This window comes from Solanum lycopersicum, chromosome 10 (assembly GCF_036512215.1).
Source record: "Solanum lycopersicum chromosome 10, SLM_r2.1".
Taxonomy (NCBI): domain Eukaryota; kingdom Viridiplantae; phylum Streptophyta; class Magnoliopsida; order Solanales; family Solanaceae; genus Solanum; species Solanum lycopersicum.
The window spans coordinates 4,854,981-4,879,337 of NC_090809.1; the positions used below are offsets into that span (position 1 = coordinate 4,854,981).

General features: G+C 33.6%; 1 protein-coding gene across 1 annotated transcript; it reads right to left on the reverse strand.

Moving 5' to 3' along the window:
• Positions 1–20,076: 20,076 nt before the first annotated feature.
• Positions 20,077–20,580, reverse strand: LOC101244040 (uncharacterized). The gene has a single exon (XM_004248385.1). It carries the CDS (start codon positions 20,578–20,580, stop codon positions 20,077–20,079), a length of 504 nt encoding a protein of 167 aa, XP_004248433.1.
• Positions 20,581–24,357: the final 3,777 nt, after the last annotated feature.

A 24,357-nucleotide genomic window follows, 5' to 3' on the forward strand; every position in this document is an offset into this window, starting at 1 on the left:
AAGATGGACTTATTTATTTGTAAAGCCCAAATTAATTATTTTTCCCAGTGAACATGAATTTAATTCAAATTTTATATTATTTTGATCCAATACAATTTATGTGTCTACAAATGCCCCTTACTTTGAGACTTGTCAATTTAGAGGCTTGCCTTAAGTTTGGTGACAAGACTTGAAGTAGTCATGAATGTGTAGGCTTGCCGAATTTTGATGACGAAGGTTAAAGTCTAAATAATGCATATTCATTTTTTGAGACTTCTCTGCGTGTAGGCTTGCCAATTTTGATGATGAAAGTTGAAGTCTTCATGAGAAATGACCACACCGATATGTTGAGGTCAACCTTTATCAGAGTCTTCATGACAATATTCTCTAATTTGTAAGAGGTCATTTGACTTTTGGTTGTTTATCAACTCATTTTTCGACTTGAAGTATTTGAAGATTTTGAAGACTTATCGCTTGATATTTCTACATAATGTGGTAATTTTATTTCGGTCATCAACTATGAAATGACTGTCAATTTAATGAGGAAGGATTACGTCCACAAGCTTTACTTGGTGATAGAGATCTTGAGGTTTCAACGTAAATTTTAGGCTTTCACTTGAACAGAATGCAAGGAATTCAAATTCTCATGACGCGAGTTTATTCTCCTTCGGGTATATTTTTCATGTAGTTTTTGAGAAAACTTTACCATAATTTGGTTTCTATGAGATTTCATAACTCGACTTCTTTTGAAAATTTTTCATAATTTGATTTTTATGTAAACTTGTCATAATTTGATTTCTATGGAATTTTCATAACTCGACTTGTTTGGAAAATTTTCATAATTTGATTCTTATGAAAATTTGCCATAATTTGGTTTCCATGGCATTTCCATGATTTGATTCCCATGGAAAATTTCCATAATTTAATTCCTATGAAAATTTAACATAATTTTCATAATTTGTATGAAATAAACTTTCCATCTTCATGAATTTCCATAATTTGTAGGAATACAATTTATGTACTTTGATTTCTATAAATACACATGCTTTTATAAGGATTGATTGTCAATTTGAAACATGCAGAACTCAATTTTCGTCACTTTTTTTTCCAACATAGCACGCTTGCGGTAGAAAGGTCATTACTTGTTGTAGAAACATTCAAATCATAATCCTTTTGATGTTCCAAAAAGTAGACCCAAAGAGATACGATATATCCGAAATTCAAAATCAAAACCTTTCTGAAATGGTGGAAATTGATTTTTCAAGTTTGCTATCAAATCTGTCTTCCTTTTTTATAGCTCGATGCAGTCCCACCAAAACGTCTCTATCTTGGTGTAGAAGATTTAGAACGACAAGCGACTTATTTCTATAGAAACTAGACATATCTACAACATATCCAAAAATCAAGGTAAAACTCTTCATGGATTGAAGAGAATTAATTTTCTACGTTGCACTTTAATTCTGTCGTTATTGTTTTGCAAATTTGTGAAGTCTCACCAAAACGTTTGTATCTTGGCGTAGGAGAGCTCGAATGGAGAGAGACTTGATTTATAGAAAATAGACTCTTAAGTCTTGATGAGTTTACTTTTGTGCATCTTTACTGAAGAGCCGCATATTGATTTTCGTATTAATTGAGATTTTTTTATCACCTACATGGAGAGACAACATAAAACTCTCAAGCCAATAGGACCATATTCATCAAGACGAGCGCGAGAGCATATGCCATAATTTTTGTCATGCCAATTTAAAACTTCGTGCAATTGGCACCGTGAGACACATCGTTTATCATGACGAGCGCTAAAGCATATACCATAATTTTTGTCATGTCGATTTGAAGTTTCGTGCAATTGGCACCATGAGACACATCATTCATCATGACGAGCGCTAGAGCATATGTCATAATTTTCACCATGCTGATTTGAAGCGTCGTGCAATTTGCACCGTGAGACACATCGTTCATCATGACGAGCGCTAGATTATATGTCATAATTTTTACCATGTCGATTTGAAACTTCGTGCAATTTACACCGAGAAACACATCATTCATCATGACAAGTGTGGAAATATGTGTCATAATTTTTACCATACCGATTTAAAGCTTCGTGCAATTGGCACCGTGAGACACATCATTCATCATGACGTTCGAGAGAGCATATGTCATAATTTTCATCATGCCAATTTGAAGCTTCGTGCAATTGGCATCATAAGACACGTTGCTTTATTTTTCACCAGGTTTACAATGGATCAAAAAACAACCTCAATAACATACCATTAAAAATGAGGGGTAATTCATTATTGACAAGGAACCACTTCATGCATTGTCATTTCTAGTTTCAACTTTGATGACGAATCACACTTTGTGCCTCTTCTTTTACAATTGCGGCTTTAGCGATGAACCACATTTCGCACATCTTCTTCTATAGTTCCGGCTTTGATGATGAATCATATGTGGATCACCTTCTTTTACAGTTGTAGCTTTGATGACAAACCAAACATGAAACATCCTCTCTTCTTTCTTTTTTTTGTAGTTACAGGCTCTGACGACAAACACACTTGCTATCTCTACTTTCGTAGCTTCAACTTTGATGACGAACCACATTTGGTGTCTTTTCTTTTGCAATTACGGCTTTAGTGATGAAACACACTTAGTACCTTTTCTTCTACAATTGCGGCGTGACTCATCTTTATCTAGAGTCGTGGTTTTGATGAAGAACCACACATTACGTTTTTTTTTGCAGTTGCGACTTCGACGACGAACCATACTGGACATCTCTTCATTTGTAGTTTCACCTTTGATGACAAACCTCCCTTGGTGCCTCTTCTTTGGAGGGTCGTGTAGAGAATTTTCTCAAGTTGTACGCAGAGTATGATACTTTAAGATCATCAAAGATGGCTAAAGAATCACATGAAAAGGTCTTTTCTGATATGCAACGCCGTCTCAATGGTGCGCACATGAAAAGTTGGATGGATCCATGGAGAAACTTCAAGCTACTCTAGCAGATGTGGAGAAAGATTTAAAAGTATTGTCTTCCAAGAAAAGGAAGGTCACGACACTTATTAACCAATATCAAGAGAAATTGTCCAAAAGTCAAGAGAATGTCACCATTACGGAGGGCGAAATTTACACCACTGTTGAGAGATTAGCCAAGCTAAAAAAGGCGATCGAGAAAAGTAGCCAAGAAATCATAAGCTTCAAACTTTTTTCTAGTTAGATATCTTTTATTTGCTTAGAATTTTCTGAATCAGTCATTATAGTGTATTGAGTTTTTTTTTTGAAGCAATAAAATAGTAACATATATTTCAATAAGAATTTTCTCCTCTTGAATTTTGACTTTTGATTGTTTCTTTCAACGAACTCCCTTTCTTTATTAAAAAAAGGGCTCCTAAAACTAGCATTTATATGCGGATTGCAACAAAACGTTAATTTTTTCTGCTTTACGCACATGTGGAAGAAAATTAATAACTTGGAGTAGGAACATCGAAATAATGACTTTTTATTTTGTTGGAAAGATAACTTTGATATCTTCAATCTGTATAAAAATCAAATCCATGAGATTTACAGATACTACAGATTTATGTTCGAAGTTGGCTCAAAATCTGCGTGCTTGAATCTTCAACTTTTTCCAGCTTTGCACATATGTGAAGGAAAATTCATAACATGGAGTAGGAACATCGAAATGATGAACTTATTTTTTTTGTTGTTGGAAATATAACTTCGATATATTCAATCTGTATGAAAATTAAATCCATGAAATTTATGGATTAGTACAGATTCGTGTTCAAAGTAGACTCAAAATCTGTGTGCTCGAATCTTCAGCTTTGTGCATCTTCGGGAGAAAATTAATAACTCTATGTAGGAGCCTCGAAATGATGTGATTTTTGTTCCTTTGGAAGAATAAATCATAGATGTGCAACACATGTCAAAATCATACCCAAAAAATTTCCAGATTAGCGCAGATATATTTTCAAATTCAGCTCAAATTCTGCTAAAATCTTCAGCTTTGAGCAACTTCGGGAGAAAATCAATAACGCAGTGTAGGAGTCTTGAAATGATGTGATTCTTGTTCTGTTGGAATTATATCTCATAGATGCACACCATATGTAAAAATCACAGCCAATGTAATTTCCTGGACTTTGTGCGCTCTTGATAACAACACAAGTTTGTCTCTTGAACTTGGATTGTTCAGATCATGATTTTTTGAGGCTATACCATTTCAATATAGAGCTTTGATCTGAAGGGTATTCCAATTTGATGTTGTAGTTAAAGATGTCCCTGATTTTAAGTAAGTTACTGAAGCATTAGTGAATTACACCAAATTGTCTCTACTGTATGCAAAAAACACAAGTAGAATTGCAAATCTCTTAGTCTAATGCCAATGAATTCATCAGTTTGCCGCATATCGAAAATTCAAATCAAAATTCCTTTTTAATTGATTAGATCAATACTCGAAGTTGACTCCCAATTCTAGCATGTTTGATATGAAACTTTGAACTATCATAGTTGAAGATCCATGACTAATATATGAGTTTTTATTTACGAGTTTCTTCTTTTGTTGCGGAGAGGGCTTCAACAATCTTCTCCTTTGCACCGTGTTTGAATTCATTTGCTAGTTACATGATTTTTAAAGAGTTAGTGTGATGATCACGAAAGACCATTAAGCCTTTTTTTTTCTCATTTGACTAAACATAGAGTGATTACTCCAAGCGCCTACGTACCTCGGTGAAGAGGATCAAGTCATATCGTAGTTCAAGATGATAGTTTTTTTTTGACAATATGCAGTTTACACTTGCGGGCCAGGAGTAACATGCAATTTATGCTCATACCTTATGGAGCTTAGCCAACCTTCATGGGAAATATTGCTTCAGGAACTTGGCATTGATTGGAACAACTCTTACACCATATTGGTCGACAATTTTATAAGCGACACTTGAATATGCCTCTTTCACAACATACGGTCCATCCAGGGGCGGATCTATTTAGGCCCGTGGGGGTGCCACGCCACCCATGAGTTTCGACGGAAACTCTATTTATATATAAGTATTTATATACAACATATGTATAAATAATAAAGGTTCCACCCACAGAACAAAGTTAATCTTTGGCGCAGCGATAGAGCATTTACTTAATGGATCTTAGGTCGCGTGATCAATTCCTGTTAGCAGCTTTTTTTGTTTTAATTTTTTTCAACTTCAAGCAACATTTCTTTTTGTGAATGAGAAGGCATATTTTTTTTTATTTTTTTTACTTATTAACTTATTATTAAGTATTAATCAATAATTATTTTTTAAATAATTTAATTTGATTCTTTGAATTTTTTATATGATTAAATATATAATAAAAAAAAATCTCTTCACTGTTGAAATCCTAGCTCTTCCTTTAAACTTTTGAAGAACAAAAAAATTGTCATTAATTAAAGCTTCAGCCTTTCGTTCATCGCGCAATCATGTTCTCTCATTTAGCCACAAGACGAATAATTCTATCTGAATCTAAAATTGATTTAATCAATGAGTCTACTGATCATTAGAGACAAATTCAAAATTTAAAGATTTTGATGCACCAATACTATCTTAATTTAGGTAGTTTACAAAATTTTTACAATAATTAACGAATAATATAGTATTTGATTAGTAACTTATGACTCAAATATGATTTATAAGCTAAAATTAAAATAAAATAATGAAATAAGACTAAACCGTATTTCGCGAGTGATTCCTCTAGCTTGTACCAACTAAACAAGGGCACCCCTTCGCTTCTTATGGGTGCACTGTTGATTATATCCTACTTTATGTCTATTTTTCATGATAGATATACATATATACACTTGATCTCTTTTTGAGGTTAACGGATGCAAACATGCAACCCTATCAAATCATAAAGGTCCACCTCTGCTGGGTACCGTGTAGGTCCGCATCTGCTGGGTACCATGTAGGTCCGCCTCGGCTTGGCACCCAATCACTCTAAATCCTAGATCAACCTCTGGGTCCATCCCATTTGACGTAAACTTGTCACCAATTCATTTGTTGAGGATTATGGGTCTCCGGACTGCTAAGACCAAGTCTCCCACTTCAAATGATCGAGGTCACACTTCTTGTTCAATACTCTTGAAAGTCGAGCTTGATAACACTCCAACCTTTCTTGTGCTTCCAATCTCTTTTCATTCAATGGTTCCAACTCTGCTAGACGAAGTTAAACATTGCTTTCAACTGTAAGTCCTTCTTGGACTGCTATTCACAATGATGGAATCTGCTTCTCCAATGGAAGGACTGTTTCTACGCCTTACACCAAAGAAAATGGCGTCGCTTGCGTAGCCGTTCTAAAGGTTGTACGATATGCCCACAAATCTTCACCAACCCTCTCATGTCAGTACCTTTTATTTCTTGCAACTACCTTCTTCAATAGGTTACCAAGTGTCTTGTTAAAAGCTTCAGCAAGACCATTGGCAGGTGCATTGTACATTAAAGATTTATGTTGTTTAAAATGGAACTTCTCGCATAAACTACTCCTGAGTTTATTGTTGAAAGGTGTTCCGTTATCAGTGACTATACATCTTGGTGTGCCATATCTAAAAATTATGTTTTATTTGATAAAATCAACAACATTTTTCTTTTTTACCTCTCTTAATGGTAGAGCGTCAACCCATCTAGAGAAATAGTCACTGGCATCCAAGATATATATATATTTGTCCTTTTGACGACTTTGTAAGAGGTCCAATAACATCAAGTCCCCATGCATCGACGGGCCATGATGCTACAGTCGAATTTATATCCTCTGGAGATTGATGGATGTAATTAGCATGAAATTGACACGTTTGACACTTCTTTGCATGCTCTAAGTAGTCCATCACCATTGTTGGCCAATAGTAGCCCATCCTCTTGATGTGAAAATGAATTTTAGGCCCTGATTGGTGTGCTCCACATATGCTAGAATGTGCCTCTACCATTGTTTGTTGAGCTTCTTCTTTGTCAAGACATCGCAAGAATAGTGCAAGGCCCCGAAAATGACTTAGGTAAATCTAGAGATTAACATGGTTGTCATGATGTTCTAAGGTCCTAAGATGGTTTATAATGTGGGTTTGAGGCAGTTTCTAAGAGTTTTGGTGTATTGGAAGTCAAACGTCAAGGGACGAGCAAGACGTTTGACGACTAAGTCATCTATGTGCCTCATATGTGGTTTTATGTGTTTATGTGTGATTCATAATGTTATAATATTCTTAAATGAGTTATTATAATGTATATAGGTAGTGTGTAAAGTTTCGTGAAGTTTGTAGGTCAAACGTCCAAGAACGTCCATAATGTTCGAAAGGTTTGCTTTGAAGCGACCTTGTGTGTCTATGTATGTGTTGTCGAGTTTTACGTGTTCGTTTTGGATGAAACTCATGTGGTATGTCCTAAAATCGTATACAAACATATTTTAGGTGGAAACGTGTGGGTACGACTTCATGTAGGACCCGCAAGGGTCCCTAAAGTAGGACCCCAATATTGGAGTTCAACACTATCAGGCAGTGGCAATCGACGACCCAAACGACGGCCAGTCGATCAGGAAACGACCCGTCGATGGTTCACGTCGATGGAGACACTTGTACTTCAGGTTGGGGAGTTGCAGGTGTGACCCACGAGACCCCATCGAAGGGACTTGGGTGAGATCACGAACCTCACCTATGAACCGTTGATGCATTCGTCGATGTGTTGTTTGTTTTTTGCTATCTTTCTGTTAACTTGAGGGGTGAAGTTGTAAATTCACCCCAATTCTTATAAAGTGTGAGGACGGTCATTTTGAGTGTGTATGGGTATTTTAAGAGTATATAAGTCATTAAACTCTCATTATAACTCTTACACCTAAATCAAAACATATTCCCTCTAAAAGTTTCTCCAAAAACCTCCATGACAGTTCAAAGTGAAGATGGAGCTTGAAGATGGGTCTTCAATGGAGTTTCTTCTTCAATTAGCTTTGTATTCTTCAAATAAGGTATGATATTTCTTCATCTAAGGATTTCTATCACCTTAGATCCAATTTCAAAGATGATTTTTAAAGATTTCAAAAAGATGAAAAAGTCCAATTTCTACTCTAAGTCTTGGGTTATTGTATAAATGGTTTCTAGACGTTTATATATGATGAAATTGATGTATGATTGATGTTTTCCAATGAAATTCTCCTTGAACCCTTGATCTTCTCAAGTCTCTAAATTTGACTAAAATATGGGTGAATTGATTATGCTTTGATATTCATGAATTCATGTGTAGATTATTATGGGCTTTTGATTCATGTATAGATTATGTATGTATGGTGTATAGTCTGTTTCAATTTGATTAATTGAGTAATGAATAATCTTAGATATATTGCATGCGAAGCTTATTGAATTGATATTGAATTAATGCTTATAGATTCCAGTGTAGATTTCTATGGGCTATCTAATGATGTAGGTATTACATTCAATTGATATCTAATTGGATTTAGATTGATAAATCTATATTGAATTGACTTAGATTTCATTGAGTATTATAGTTTATGTATTGAATTGATGTTCATGGCCATGAGTAAAGACCTTATAGTATCAAATTGGATGAATTAGCTTTGGAATCGAAGTAGTAATATGGAGTGGGGGTTTGTTGACCCAATTCCTTTTATTTTTATGTTAATTAGACTTAAATTCTATTGTGATTGGTATGGTCCACTTATGGTGGCGGTGCTATGTGAATTGATGTGGCCTTGTCGGCGTTACTTTATACAATATGATGATCATGGCGTTGTTGGCACTACTTGAAGTATTATGATGATTTGCTTAGTTGATTTATGTGAAGTTATGATTATATTTATCTAGTTGGGAAGTAATGTGAAAGTATGTGTTCTTTCTATGTATGTTAGGAAATCATGTAAACTATGACTATATGCTTTTATGTGTAGTCTTAGGGTTGATGCATGGTTGTTACTACTTGACTATATCAGTCTATAACAGTTATATTGATGATGATATGGTAGTGTGTAGGATGACTTAATGATGATAATGGTTATTCTTATGTGCTTGTAGAATGATTAGTAATATGTGTTAAGGTGAAGTATGTGGTATCTTGTCTTGTTTGACTTGTGTCCTTTACTTGATGCTTGTATGAGTATGAATATAAGATGTCTTGACTTAGGATGCTTAAGTCTCTTAGTCTTGAATGTATGAGTGATATGTGACCTTGAATGATGTTAAGAGGGTCCTTTATGTGAAATCTTGAACCTAGTGGTAACGTTATGTATGTTGAAGTCGAAAGTCGTAATGGTATCCTTCAAGTAAGGAATGATGGTGTTAAGGTTTATTGGCTGGAACGACACCGTATCAAACCTTAGGAAAGTCATCATGAGCTTCTTGTCTCCATTGGAAGGTAGCCCAAGAGGTCCTCTTTGGTAGAGTAAATGTGAGTGAGTTATGAATTTGTTATGGAACCCTCTTATGTGAACCTTTAATGTGAATAACTCTATGAGAATGAAGGCTAGCACTGAGTGAGTATGGTAAGGGGAGTAGTTCTAGTTAATTATGAGACTATATTACAAAGCATTCCCTTCATAGTCTTTAACCATGTGCCTACATGGATGTGTCCTAGTTCTACCCTTGACAAGTAGAAGACCCTCATCGGAGTAGGTTAGAACTTTGGATTCCATGAGTTGCTACCATGGTGTATGTCGGTTATTGCCTATTCTCATCATATGGGATACTTACTAGCATTAAAGAAGTTCTATGAAGTTTAGATGGTGGTATGAGATTCTATCTAGACATTCCACAATAGGATTTGAAGGTGTTAGTGAGAGTCCCTAGGTCTTGTCTAAGACCATTACTTGAATGTTTCTTATGTGGTGAATGAGTCTTAGATGAATTAATGAATATACTTAAGTTAAGATAGTATGTTAAATGAAGTAGTACTTATCTAAAGTAGTTAAGGGTTGTCTAGGTAAGGTATGGAGGGGGCATACGAATAGTCACTTCTTATCTTACCTAGATAAGTCTTAAAAATGACTCTAGTTAGGGAAGTTGGTTGATTATGTGGACATGATATAAGCCTTAGGTAGTCTCAAGGATTACTTAGGTAATCTTGAAGAGGTCACTATGGACGTTATCTTCTTGATTTACTTGAGTAGGTCTTTTGATAGCCTTTGGAAGGAGAATGTCATATCACCTATATGTTAATGTGTTAAATGAGAATGATTCTATGTTAGGTAGTCTATAGGATCTCTTAAGTGTGTGTATAAGGGATTGTATGAGCGGTCGCTTCACAACTCACTCAAGTGAACCTTAGAGCCACCTTGGTAGGAAAATCTCATGTTCTTATGTTAATGTGTCTTAAGTGTGTATGTGACTCATTATAAGTAATCTTGAGGGTCGTTTAGGCACATCTAGAGAGGGTGTATGAGCGGTCTCTCTTTGTGTGACTTAAGTAAATCTTAGGATAGCTTTTAGTGAGAAGATTACATGATAAATGGTGTTTAAATTGAACTGAAGGAACTTCACTATAACAGTGAATTGAGTTCACTGTACAGTGAAGTGAATTTATTGTATTTATTGTACGATGAAGTGAATTCACTGTAAAGTTTGCTAAAAATCTGAATTTTTGTTAAATGATTTTTTATGTGTTTCTAAGTTATTAAGTGTTGTTCTTATGCTTATAGTATGATGTTTTAATTGAAATTCATGAAAAGCATACTATTTACTCAATGTCCCTTTTTCATAGTTTTTGCATGACTTCCATACTTAGTACATCTAATATGCTAACCCCTTCTTTTCCCTTTTTGACTAAAGTGTAGGGAATTGGAACTCTTGACATGCCATGGAGGATGGATTGGTTTATAAGGCTTGTAGATAAAGTATTGGTGAGTCCTCATCGATTCGAGGACAATATCCACATGTCCCTTATGTCATAGTCTTTATTTTATTGTCTTGTATGGGATTAGTCCTAAGTGTTGTATACTCTTAAGTTTAGATGGTTAAAGTAGATGTTGTATAGTTTTAATGTTTTAATGAAAGTCTTCCGCTTGCGTATTATTTATGAAAGAGTTCTTCGTGTGTGAAGAAAGTTTTAAATTTTTACCTATTTTAGAATGTTTATTATGCAATGAATGATACGAGAGACTTAGATGAAACTTCTTGAAGTCTCATTTGCTGTGTGACGACACAAGGATGACCTTATTTCTAGGGTGTACTTGCATGTCATGACAAATAGTCCGTCAAAAGAACGATGAAACGGTATTCCATCATGAAAAATGAATTGTGGTGTCCTTCTCTTAATATCTGCCTTTACTCATGGATCCTCAGGCAGTCTTCCAGGTTCAAGATACTCAATCAGAGGTTTTCTCCAATCTTCTTCTTCAACCACTCAAATAGATATATGATGACTTTCATTGACTTGAAGATCAAGACAACTAGGAATAACTCATCATGACATACATGCACAATTGTTATCTCATTTTATCCGAGTGCCATTGTTGTAGCAAAGTTATCCAAAGCATCTGCTATACAATTTTCTTCTCTTGGTACGTGATTTAAGAACACTTGATCAATCCTTGAAAATAAAAATGTAGGATATTGGTGATATGATAATACATCTTCTTTTTTCACCTCGTAACTCCTAGAGAGTTGATTTATGATCAATTGTGAGTCACCGTATACATCCAATTGAGGAATGTTTATATTTGATGCCATTTCAAGGCCCACAAACAAATCTTGGTATTCTACAGCATTGTTGGAACATGTTTCACCTTGGACAAATGAAAATGGTAAGATTAGACGTTCTGGAGATATCAATAGAACTTTTTCCCCTGCTCCATCTCGGTGTGAAATTTCCTCAAAGAGTATTGTCCATACTTTCAACTCTTTAGTAAAAAATGCATCTTCATCACGAAACTCACTAAAGTTCCCCATTTTCCTGGAAGAGGGTGATAAACAAGGAAATTGGCAATAGCTTGACTCTTCACAACTTTTTGAGGTGTGTATATGGTCTCATATTGATTAAACAATATAGACCATCTTTCTAGACGTCCTGAGAGAACTGGTCGAGTCATTACAAACTTCACGGGATTAGCTCGAGAAATTAGCTTGACAGTGTAGGCTTCAAAATATTTTCTCAATTATTTTATTGCATAAAGCAATGCTAAGCACATCTTCTCGACAGGTGTATAATTCAACTCATCCCCTATTAAAGTCCTACTCAAATAGTACAGTGCTTGTTCCTTCTTAGCTTCATTCTCTTGGTCAATAAGTTCCCCAAGTGATCGCTCTTGTGATGCAATGTATAGTATCAATGTCTTTCCAGGAGTTGGTGCCCCTAATACAGGTGAATTCGACAAGTAGCTTTTGATGCTTTCAAAAGAATTTTGACATGATTGGTCCCAGTGGAAAGAATCATCTTTCTTCATCAAATGGTTGAAGGGTTGACATCGTCCAACAAGATTAGAAATGAACCTCCGGATAAATTCCAAATTTACTGCGGGGGTCTCTCAAGTTCTTTGGCTCAGGCATTTTGAATGACATCAATCTTTGCAGATTAACTTCAATTCCTCAGTGACGCACGATGAAGCCAAGAAACATTCCTGAGGTAACCCCAAATGCACATTTGAGCGGATTCATCTTCAAGTCGAACTTCCTTAACCTTTCAAAAATAATTCGAAGGTCTTCAAGATGGTGTTCCCTTTGTTTCGTCTTTGCCACTAAGTCATCGACGTAACATTCCACCCTTCTATGAAGCATGTCATTAAATATGTTTTGCATTGCACATTGATAGGTGTCCCCAACATTCTTTAGATCAAATGGCATCACTTTGTAACAATAAATCCCTTTTGGAGTTCGAAATGCAGTGTATTCTTTATCTTTAGGAGACATTCTGATTTGATTATATCTAGAATACCCATTCATAAATGACATAGCTTCATTCCTAGTTGTAGCATCAACCATGAGCTCAATGATTGGCAGAGGGAATTCATCTTTTGGACATGCCTTGTTCAAATCTCGAAAATCAATACAGACACGTATTTGACCATTCTTCTTCTTAACAGGTACAATGTTTGAGATCCACAAAGGGTATTTCACTTCTCGAATAAATCAAGCTTCGATGAGCTTGTTGATCTCTGCTTTAACTTGTGTGACCAATTCTGGATGAAACACTCATTGTGACTACTTTATAGGTTGTGTTCCCTTTTTGATCCCCAAATGATGAATAACTATCCTGGGACTAAGGCTTGACATTTATTCGTACGACCAAGCAAAAAAATCTTTGAACACAACCAATAACTTGAAGTATTTCCTCTCTTCTTCATGTGTGAGAAGTGCACTAACGAAGATTGGACGTGGATCTTCTAGAGTTCCCAGATTTAGTTCCTTGAGGTCTTTTAGTGTTGATTGTATGCCATCCTTCAATTGAGGGGGAGCCTCTTGGACATCATCAACGTCTGGACGTTGTTCCACTGTTATGTGATAGGATGATTATGTCAAGTTTGAATCTTTCACGTCACTTCTCATGAAGACTGTGATGACTTTATCTTCCTCCTTTTTGATTTCTCCATGAAATTTGTTTGTGACGACAATTGTGCTTCTTTTCACCTTCAAAGAACCATCAGTTGTGATCGACAATACAACCTTTCTCTTCATACGTGATCGGAAAACACTATGAATCTCCTTATCGTCAATTACATCAGAAGAATCTTGATTTTCATGCTCCAACAACCTCTTTAAAAATCTGGATTGGACTTTCCTTATTCCAACAACCCAACTTTCAGGATATAACTCACTCATATGAACTCAAAATTGCGCAAACTCAATGGCGTTGGAAAGATTATTCCAAGAGATTCCCAATCATATATGGAAGTACAACTAAATCATACTGAGCTAGAATTTATGGCTATTTGAAGGTGAGCAAAAACTCATTTTTCCTAACTTAAACAATTTTCCAGATTTTCATTCTTTTCAAAAATGACTATTTTGGTTCTTAACTTTTTTTTAGCTATGTCAAATTGCGAGATGTTACAATATTTAACCAAAAAAATTCCAATTTATCTAATAACGACAAATTTAATATACAAAATTGTATAGTTTTCCCTTCTTTCTTGGTATACATAAAGGTGTAACGATCCATCCCGATCGTTATGGCTAGACCAATGATGAAAAAGTTCGAGCAAAAAAACTTTTCAAATTGTGACTTTAAATTTTAGGTTAGGCCAGCCTCATATTGGAATCTAGGTTAGATACGGTCTAGGACCATTCGGGAAAGGGTAGGGTGTAATATCTAGGATTGGATATTATTTTCTTGTATTTAATACACTAAGGAACCCGTAGGGCTTCACGAAATTGAATTTGAGTGAGTAAAACTCTTAGAATAAATTTTAATGTGAAAAGGATAGATTGGGACATTAGGAGAAAGAGGTATGTTGTGAAAATGAGATTTTAAGGATTTTCGAGTCTTTAAAGTTTGCATAGTAATTATAGAAGGAAGCATTTGTTGTAGAAGCAATATGCAAGTCATTGTATCGATGTGAGTTTAACTACATCGAGGTTTATATAGCGGGCTAGGTCGCTATAGCGGGGAAAGTGAGATTTTATGTATAAACAACAACCTCCTTTTTCTATATTTTTATTCTTGTATTTGGAAGGGATGATTTAGGGTTGTTTGAAATCAATTCCCGACGAAATTCAATGGTAAAGATAAGATAGGTACTCCCCAACCTTGTACAATAATTCTTAAGCCTCAGTATCGAAGCTACTAATCTTGGGGGTGGATTTTTGCATGATTTCATGGTGGAAAAAACACTAAGTTGGGGAAGATGATCATGAATTGTCCTAAGGTTAGGATTTGAGTATAATTCGGGTATAATTGGGCCTTATTATGATTGATTATTGCATTTATTTATTGTTTTATACAAAGAACAAGTCAAGACACTTCAAAAGAGAAAATCTCGGATTCTTTAAAGTTTCTAAGAGGCTTGATTTAATGTAGGTGATGTTGTATGCTTTCCAGCTTATGTATGTATGCATGTATACTACCTTTTATAGTATCATTTGCACAATGCATGATAGGAAAAACATTGGAAATCATATGGAAAAACATCATGTTGAGAATCTCATGCAATGAACCTATTTATGTGACTTTTGGCTTCAAATGATATTGTTCATTATAGTATGGTTAAGCATGCTAAAAAATTGAATCTAAGCATTTTTAGTATGATTTTAGGAGTCTAAGCTGATTAGAATAAGTTTCACTTAAGACTCGTCAACGGACCGGTACCGGTTCACTGGACCGGAACGAACTGGTACCGAACCGAAACGGAACTTGTTGATCGGTATGTTGACTGGTACCGGGATGAATAATCAATTCCATCCCGTTCCACTATATACCGGAATGGACTGGGATAGAACGGGACTGGATAAACGGGACAATATTTTTTGGGATTATTAAAATATAATTTTTTTCTAAGTATAAATTAATAGTTTTTAAATTTTTACTATAATTTTTTACTTAAGTTTATTTTAAAGATATTTTTTTTGTTGTGGTTAAGTTTGCAAACAAAGTCTAATAAAGTTTTCAAAATTTAAATCTTTTGAAGTTTATACTTTATAAGTTATTACTTATATTCATTAATATTTATTTTATAAGTTATATTTATAACTCGTGTCTTGTAAATATTAAATAAATAAAATTTGTAATTTTAAAAAAATTAAATTGAAATAAGGATAAAACAATTACAAAAATTAAAAAATATCAATATAAAATATAAAATATAAAATATAAAATATAAAATATAATTTATAGAAAATATAAATATAAATTATATAAAATATAACAAAATTAATATATATTAAGTAAACCGGATCGAAATCAGACTGGACCAGAATCGGGATAAACCGGGATGAACCGGTATCGGTACACCGGTACGAAATCACGGTTCCATCCCGTTCTGTGTACCAGTTCAGATTATCCTGTCCCGTCCCGTAGGCAATCGAAACGGGACGAACCGGAACGGTACCGATATGTCCCGTTCTGTTGACCAGTCTTAGTTTCACTCATCCCCAAAATCATTTAGGGTTTAGAGAGAAGATTCAAGAGGAGAAAAAGTTTAAAGTTTCAAGCGTTTGTTCAAGTAATTCAAGATTTCACGAAGAATCTTGTTCTTTGAGGAATGTAAGCTTACATAGTGTTGAGTTTGTTCACCCACACGCCAGTAATTAGTTTTTTTTTCAATCTATCCATAAATATTGAGCAATTTAATTTCTTTATGAGTTCTTGATAAGTGTTCATGAGGTTTTCTTGAAGTTTTGATGTAAGATTCTACTTGGGTCAACTTCAAATGAGCATATCTCTTATAATATAAAGAGTTATGTGGGTCATAACCTATTAGGTTGAAGGTATTTTAAGCTACTTTCCAACGCCACAAATTTTGCGTCAATCCAATTTCTGAGTAAAAAGATATGACTCTTTTTTGTAATTTACACAGTGATACGAATTTAGCCGACGGGAAAACATTAAAAGGTTTTTTTTACCTCCAATACAACGCAAAACAAATTTCTTGACTAATAAAAGGCTCAAAACAATCATATTTTCATCTTTTAATCCATCATTCTCTTCTTTCTCATACCTTAGTTGAGCATCGGGCTACTGCATGTTACCCATGAAGGTCCTTGAGTTGAGTAGTTCATGCCCATAGCTACGCATGAACGTTATAAGTCGAGCAGTCTTGAGACGAGAAGTATATTTGAGTCCATAAATTGAGTAGTTCATGCTCATAATTTTGCATGAACCCTCTGAGTTGAGCACTTGAAATGAGTAGTATCATTGAAGTTCTTGAGTTGCAAGTATTGAGTTCTATCTATGGGTATTGAAAAACTTTAATTGAGTCATTCGCATTCATAATTCGGCATGAACCATATTTTAAAAAGTCTTATGCAAATGTTTTTAACTTGTTTTAAGATTTGAGTTTTGAGTTGAGTAAAGAGTGAAGTTCTTTTCTTCAAAAGAGAATATGGAAAATATGGATTCTCAAAGAATAAATGTTTTCACATTTAAAGAATAAAGGAAATATTAATTTTCGACAGAGCCTTTGAGATAGTTTTTCATTAAAAAGTATATACTTTTATATTTAAGCAAGAGAAGAAACACTGATTTCCTAGAGAGCCTTCAGTCTAGTTTTTGAGTAATTATCTCAAACCATAGTAAGAATTATATTTTTAAACGTATGAGTTACTTACATTTTTTGAGTAGCATTGAGCACCGGTATGGGGGAGATCTCAAACAACTCACAGATCCCGATAAACCATGTAGCCAATGAGAGTAGAAAAGGTTCATGCTTTTTAGATGATTCTTTAGTGCTTTTTAGCATAGACTAGTGGATCCACTTAGTAGTGAGGTTCTATATCCCTGGCAAGTTATAGGAAGGCTCTGATAGCATAAGGTATACATTGTATCATCACATAGCTCATAAATGGTGGTTGTCGGTTAGAGAAATTTCAACAGAGATATTTATATTCTTATATACATAGAGTTTACTTGTATTTTATATACAAACAGAGTTTATATTGTATCATTGCATACAAAGTGAGTTATTATTGAATTCTTCAATACATTGAGTTGTTATCTATTATTTTAAAAGCTTTAAATATATATCTTTTAAGTTGCTTTATCCTTGAGTATCATGAGTTGAGTACCTTTCATTTAAGTATCATATCTTTGAGTAGAGTATCTTATTCTTGAGTTGAGCTGAGTGAGTTTTGAAGAGGTAAGTTTGTTTTCTTTTCATCAAGTTTTAACCTATTTTTATGCTTTAAAATTCCCCTCTCCAACTATTGGGAATCCTATTTCCATACAACGCATGATATGCTTATAGGACTATCTGTATTAACGAGTGGAAATCATCGAGGTATTTGTGTAAATAGATATAATCCATGCTCATACATTTCACGTACTGAGTCATTTGACCTACATCATTTCATGATGTAAATACAGGTATTCAGGATCATCAAAGGGAGTTTCGTTGATACCACATGGAGTTTGAGTTAGCTATGGTGAGCCTCCTCGCTTTCAGAGGGTTCCACTTGTATTTTCAATTATATCAGTTCTTAGCTGTCGTAGGTCTTTTCCCGGCTTCCATCTTTGTCAGTTAGAGGCTTTATAGATAAATTGTAGAGTTCCAAAAGAAAAACTTGAGTTGCCTAGTTTTGGCTAGTTGAATATACGATCATATTTTGAGTTAATTATTTGAGTTCCAATGAATTTTATTATGTTTTAAACTTTGTATGTTTAAGTTAGCATTCCACTTGTAGTCAGCCACGATGAGGGTTCGCTTAGGGACCAGGAATGGTTCTCGAGTGTTTGTCATGTCAGAATGTAGGCTTGGTTTGTGACGTATATGATGTCAGATTATGTTGATTTTCTTATATGCATCCTTTCAAATATGATTTCAGAAAAAATGGTCTTAAATATACATTTTATTCAGAAATATTTAATTATGGTCTTTAATTGAATTTTTCCTCTGTTGATATATATACAGTTGAAAGATTCATTGTGGTCCTTCTCACAACTTATGATATAGATATAAATTCAATTATTTAGTTATTTTTTTCATACTCACTACCTTCTTCGTACAAATTGCATACCTCTTAAATGCTATGTTTTTCGTATGATGTAGATACTAGTGATCATTCTCAGAATCCTGAATAGATAGTAGAGGTTCATAGTTTAGCAGTTGAGGAGTCATCCTCATTCGGAGACATAGTTTAGTTATTTGTATCCTTAGTTCAAACTTGTTTAATGGTAAGTTGGAGTCTTGTCCCGAAAAATAATTTTATTTAATTGTTTAGAGGTTTTTGGACATTAGCGTTCAATTTTAATAGACGTGTTCTTGAAAACTATTTCAGTTATGATTTTAGTTTACAACTTCACTTCACTTTTCATATGATATGCTTAGATATGTTATGTCAAAAGTTAGCTGGAGATCATTTGTGATTCCAGGTACCATGTCTCGGATATGATATAGACTCGAATTGTGACAGTTGATGAGTCCTCATAACGTAACTTCATAATGTAATCATTCATTAGTTTTTACGTCAGATAATACTCACTGTGAAGATAGTTGAGATCTATGTCCCAACATACTTATTTCATTTTAGTCGCTATATGGTTAGATTAAAACATTGGTTTTTCAATATTCTTCCATGGATTTGTAGTTCATGTCTAAAATTTAAGCATATCTTTACCTAGTTATGTTTCAACTTCCACCTACATTATATAGAATGTTCAATTATTCATTATACTATGTCATTATCGAAGTCCGCCTTGTATATTTATGATCTTAAGTGTTGGTCACACCTAGAATATAAACTTTGATCATGATATATCTCCGGGGGAACTTTCTTATGCAAAACTAAATTCTACTTCTCATATTGAGGCTAAAGCTAAAGCTAAAGCTATTTTAGAAGCATGTAGATGTTGACAAAAAACCCTATATATAGAGGTAACTATAAGATTGATTCTACGCATTATAAGCAAGTAATAGAAGGGGTTTGAAAACCCCCATAGAATATTGCAACATTGATACAAGAAATTCAGATAATTTAGAAAATAGACAACCACAAATTTAGCATATTCTAAGAAAAAGAAATAAGCTACTTGACTCCTAGCTAATCAAGCATTAGAAAAAAGAGATGACATATTCTATGGATTCTAGAAGATAGAAACATATCGAAGGAAACACATTAATATCAGTATCATAGATAAGAGTTACTAAATGAAGACTTTTCAGAAATTTAGGATATAATATAAGACTATTCACATCAAGCATATTTACAAAGAAGATAATTTTTTTCACTAGAGAAATAATACCCTGAACAAGATAATTAGCCTAGGCTATATCAGTCAATAAGAAGTTTTCAAACTTTTAGTTTTTAGGTTTCTTCTCCAAAACGGATTTGAATCCCCTGGTGATCATGTCACCCATCCCTAAAAGTAATAAAATATATAATAAATCTATGAAAAAACATCATTCGAATAATAAAGTTCTATTAATCAAGATGATTGATAGGTTGATACAACAATCGAACATTTATTACTTAATAATTTCATTACTTATGATATATTCAACTTCAGTCTATGGACTAAAATTAGTTGGTAAAGTCGAAGAACTAGCCACATTCATTAATTTTGGATCTTCATGCTTCTCAATCTCTTGATTCAATTGTGTGAGATCAATCTCTTTAGTCAATTGATTTTCAAATTCTGTGAGCCCTTCGTACAACTTTAAAAGACTTCCCAAATAAGGAGACTCAAAATCTTGTGATTGTATATCATCTTCAATGGATTTTCCTTTCTCCTTATTTTCTTCTTCCTTCTTTTTCATCTTCATATAAAATCGAGGTGCGGTTGGATGGTTGGCCTCAATGAACTGGTTAATAACCGATTCTGCATCAGGCTTTCCAAATACAATTGGTTGACGGTTAATGAAGAGAATTATGATGGCGACCTGAATTCCACACAATATGGATAGGTCGCTTGCTTTTTTGAACAATGCTTTTTGCATTTTTGAGATTTTACCACCCTCACCACGTTTATCTTTTGCAACTGCTGAATCAACATTGGAATTTTTTGATTCCATGAAGACGGGAAAACACAACAATTTCTTGACTGATGTTTACAAAAAAACTTAAACCTTCAGAATGAATATAGGTTCTACCCAAACCTTCAAATTTATAGTGATTTCCTCCGTCATTCGACTTTCAGGTTCTAGAATTTACTCTAGGTAGTTCAAGAATTATTATTTACAAAAATCCCCCTTATAGTTTGATAACATAAAGTTACCTTCTCTCTTTTTTTTTCATTAAAATAAAATATCGAAAATGTTGAATTTTTGAAAAAATATATACATTATCCTTAATAATATAAATCATCATACATAATGTTACATATTCTATCAATTTCTAAGAAAAATAAATTTGTCTATGAAAACTATTCATATTAAAATAAGCGGAAAATCATACTAAACTAAGGCAATCATTATATATAATTGAATAACAAAAATAAACATAAAGCTTTGGTATTCCATATAAATAATTGTCAATCACTTTGAATTTTTTTTGCAATGTTATTTTTTTTTTTAGTTTGAGAAGAAATTTTATATATTAAGAGATTTGACTCTTCTTTTTCCATCAATCATATTCTAAAGAGAGGTGATTGCAATAATATTTTCATTAGGGTGTACTCCAACATAATTTTAAAGCTAGATGGAGATAAGTGCAATTACGCATAACTTGTGAATATTGCCTTAATTTTCATCTTTAGAATAGAAATATAGTAGATTATCTAAATCTTCATTTATTGATTAGATTGCCAATTTGTAAAAGTCAATAAAATAAATAGGAAAAAAACAATTATAGTGACATGCTTATTAATTAGGAAATATTTTTTCTCATAAACCAAAAATTCACATCTTGATGACACCAATACCAATCCCACATATTGACAAGGCAATTCTTCAATTACCAATCATTTAACAAAAATTATAAAATATAAATTAAATAAGAAACAAAAATAAGTGCTACACAAAATTTATCACTAAATTCAATTAGAATGTGGAAAACAACTGTAATGCCAAAGACATAGTAAGATGGGTACGGGACTTCAACGGTATAAAGATATAATCCTAAAAGTTCTTATGCTTTCTGCTTAAGATTTTTTGTTACAACAGTTACTTTTAAATAAAAAAAAGTAAAAATTACGTAAACTACATAGTGTAAAACATAAATTACCTCCTATCCTTATTCTTTTTCAACTTATAAAAAATCCCTTATTTTTAATAAGTTTCGGATACATAATAAAACCGTCTGATACATAATATAGTATGCCATTTTATCGGTTTGTTGCGTGATTTGGGGGATTAAAAATTGAAATTTAAATTAAATCCTACTTTTAATACGCTACAGTTATTAGTCCCATAAAAAAGGCATTAACTTATGTGTTTCAAACATCAGTTTTATCCAATATAAAACACTAAATTAAATTATAATTTTTCATCAGTGATCGTCCCAATTTTTTTTTGCAGCAACGAGATTCTTATTTCCTTGAAGGTGAATTTGTGAATTTTCGTAATGAATATTACGATATTACTAACGCATTCAGGAATATGGGAGAGTGAGGTTACATACAATTGATACAAAAGTGATGGGATAGTGGTTGGGGAAAATATTTCATATATGAATCTAATCTCAGCCATTGCTACTGAAATAAATATTGATGAATTGAAAAAAAATATTATTATCCGATATATTGTAGAAGGCAATTCTTCTCCGATGATAATTAGGAATGATATGGGTGTGAAGTTGTTTATAGAAATAAAGAAGCAAGAGGTTGGATTCAGTATGTATCCGCTTTGCATCGATACAAATGATAAAAGTACAGAGGAGTTACAAATTTTTGAGTCAAGCAGTGATGCAATTATGTGTATTGAAGGTGGACAAAGAGACGCTAATGCTCTAAACGTTGTTGAATCGAACATTGGTGATTATTCGATACCCTCAACCCCCATTGATAACTCTAAGTCTCTTAAAATATTTGAATTGTAAGTACAATCAAACTTAAGAGAGTGTTTTGAAATGTGTTTAACCACATAATTCATATTCTACAATTGAAAAAAGTGATATTAATATTTAATAGAACCAACAAGCTTAACATGATACATAAAATGCAAAAATAAACTTGATACATAATTTTAACAACATATCGTAAGTCAGTCAAAATGATACTTAATAGAAAATTTATAGCCTAACATGATACAAAAATTCAAAGTTGTACTTGATACATAAGTGTAACTACAGTTATAAGTTTGTCTACTTGATACTTTATAGGAACAACAAACTTTAACATGATACATGAAACATAAATTCTGCTTGATAAATAATTGTAACTACAAAATGCAAACTAGTCAAAAGGATACTTATGTTGTTTTAAACATATATATAAGTGTATAATTTAAACTTTAAATTTACATACACTTTTGACAATAATATGATCAAATATACTATATCTGATAAATTGGAAACCAACATTTTTGACATTATCGAAAAAGAGGTTGTTGGAGCATGAAAATCAAGATCCTTGCTGCCCAATCTTTCAAATGCAGAAACACGAGGTGTCAATATTCCAATGCGTTGAAACACCAAAGTTCGTTGTGGTTTTTTAACCTCCTTAGATTCCTTTGTATTTTCTGTAACGGTGTAGTGGGATGACGTTATTTCTTTCCCTTTTAGCCGAAATTCGAAGAGGCTTTGGCAAGTTGAATCCTAACCCAAACTTAGGAGTGGTGATATGATATCCTTGCTTTCTCAGCTGCATTTGAGACTTTGTAAGCCCGTGTATATTTTCACCAGTTACTTCATCCTTGAGTTCTCCTAACTTCGCAGGATTTGAGAAATCATAGTCTGATTTTTCAAACAATGTGAAGACCTTCTGATCAAAGTTCCCTTTTATCTTACCAACTTGCCTATTGCCTTTGGAGGGCTCCAAAGCGATACATGGGACTTGTGCAATGGGACAATCATCTTATCCTTCAAATCCTGGAATGTTATGTGACTAAGTTCATTCCACAGTGGCTGGACTTGTTAAGTGCATTCCTCTAGTAGTGGTTACCTTCTTTTTCGACGTTCACATGGAATATAGCAAAAAATTGGTTGCTCGTCGTCCATATTAGTTTCCAAGTATCCTTTAGGTGGTGAAAGCTTAATTGAAACCTCTTATGTTCTCTTCTTAGACATCTTGATAGCGGCCCATAGAACTTTACTATCTTCAAAATCAATCAGGTCGACTTCTACATGTTCCTCTATATTTGCTTTTCTAGAATCTAAATAAAATTTTGCATCTGCAGAATATGACTCCGTCTTAATGAAAGGATTGATGTCTGCATCTATTTTGAGGACTTCACTATCTTTCATATAGTTCAAGCATTGATGCAAAGTAGATTGTACAACTCTATTTTCATGAATCCAAGGACGTCCGAGCAAAAAGTTGTATGATGTTTTGGCATCTATGACATGAATCAAAGTGTTTGATTTCACATCGCCAATGGACAATCCTATACGAATCTTTCCTATGGATCGTTGTCCTCACTGATTGAAACCTTGGATCGTTAGGTTACTTTTGGACAATTCATCAATGGAGATCAGATTAACTTTTGGCATGGTATTGATTGCCGAACCACCATCGATTAGTATGCGCTTAAGATGTTGTTCTCGAATAGAACCTATAACAAACAAGGGCCTATTATGTAGCTTAGACCCTAACAACAAGTCATCATCCGTGAAGGATATTGTAGCACAACATGGGGCAACTTTGTCATCAGCTTGATGTTCTTGTGTTATTATCAAATTAGTCACCTTCGTTT

Coding starts and splice junctions, on each gene's coding strand:
- LOC101244040 (XM_004248385.1), bottom strand. CDS start 20,580: ATGGAATCAAAAAATTCCAATGTTGATTCAGCAGTTGCAAAAGATAAA.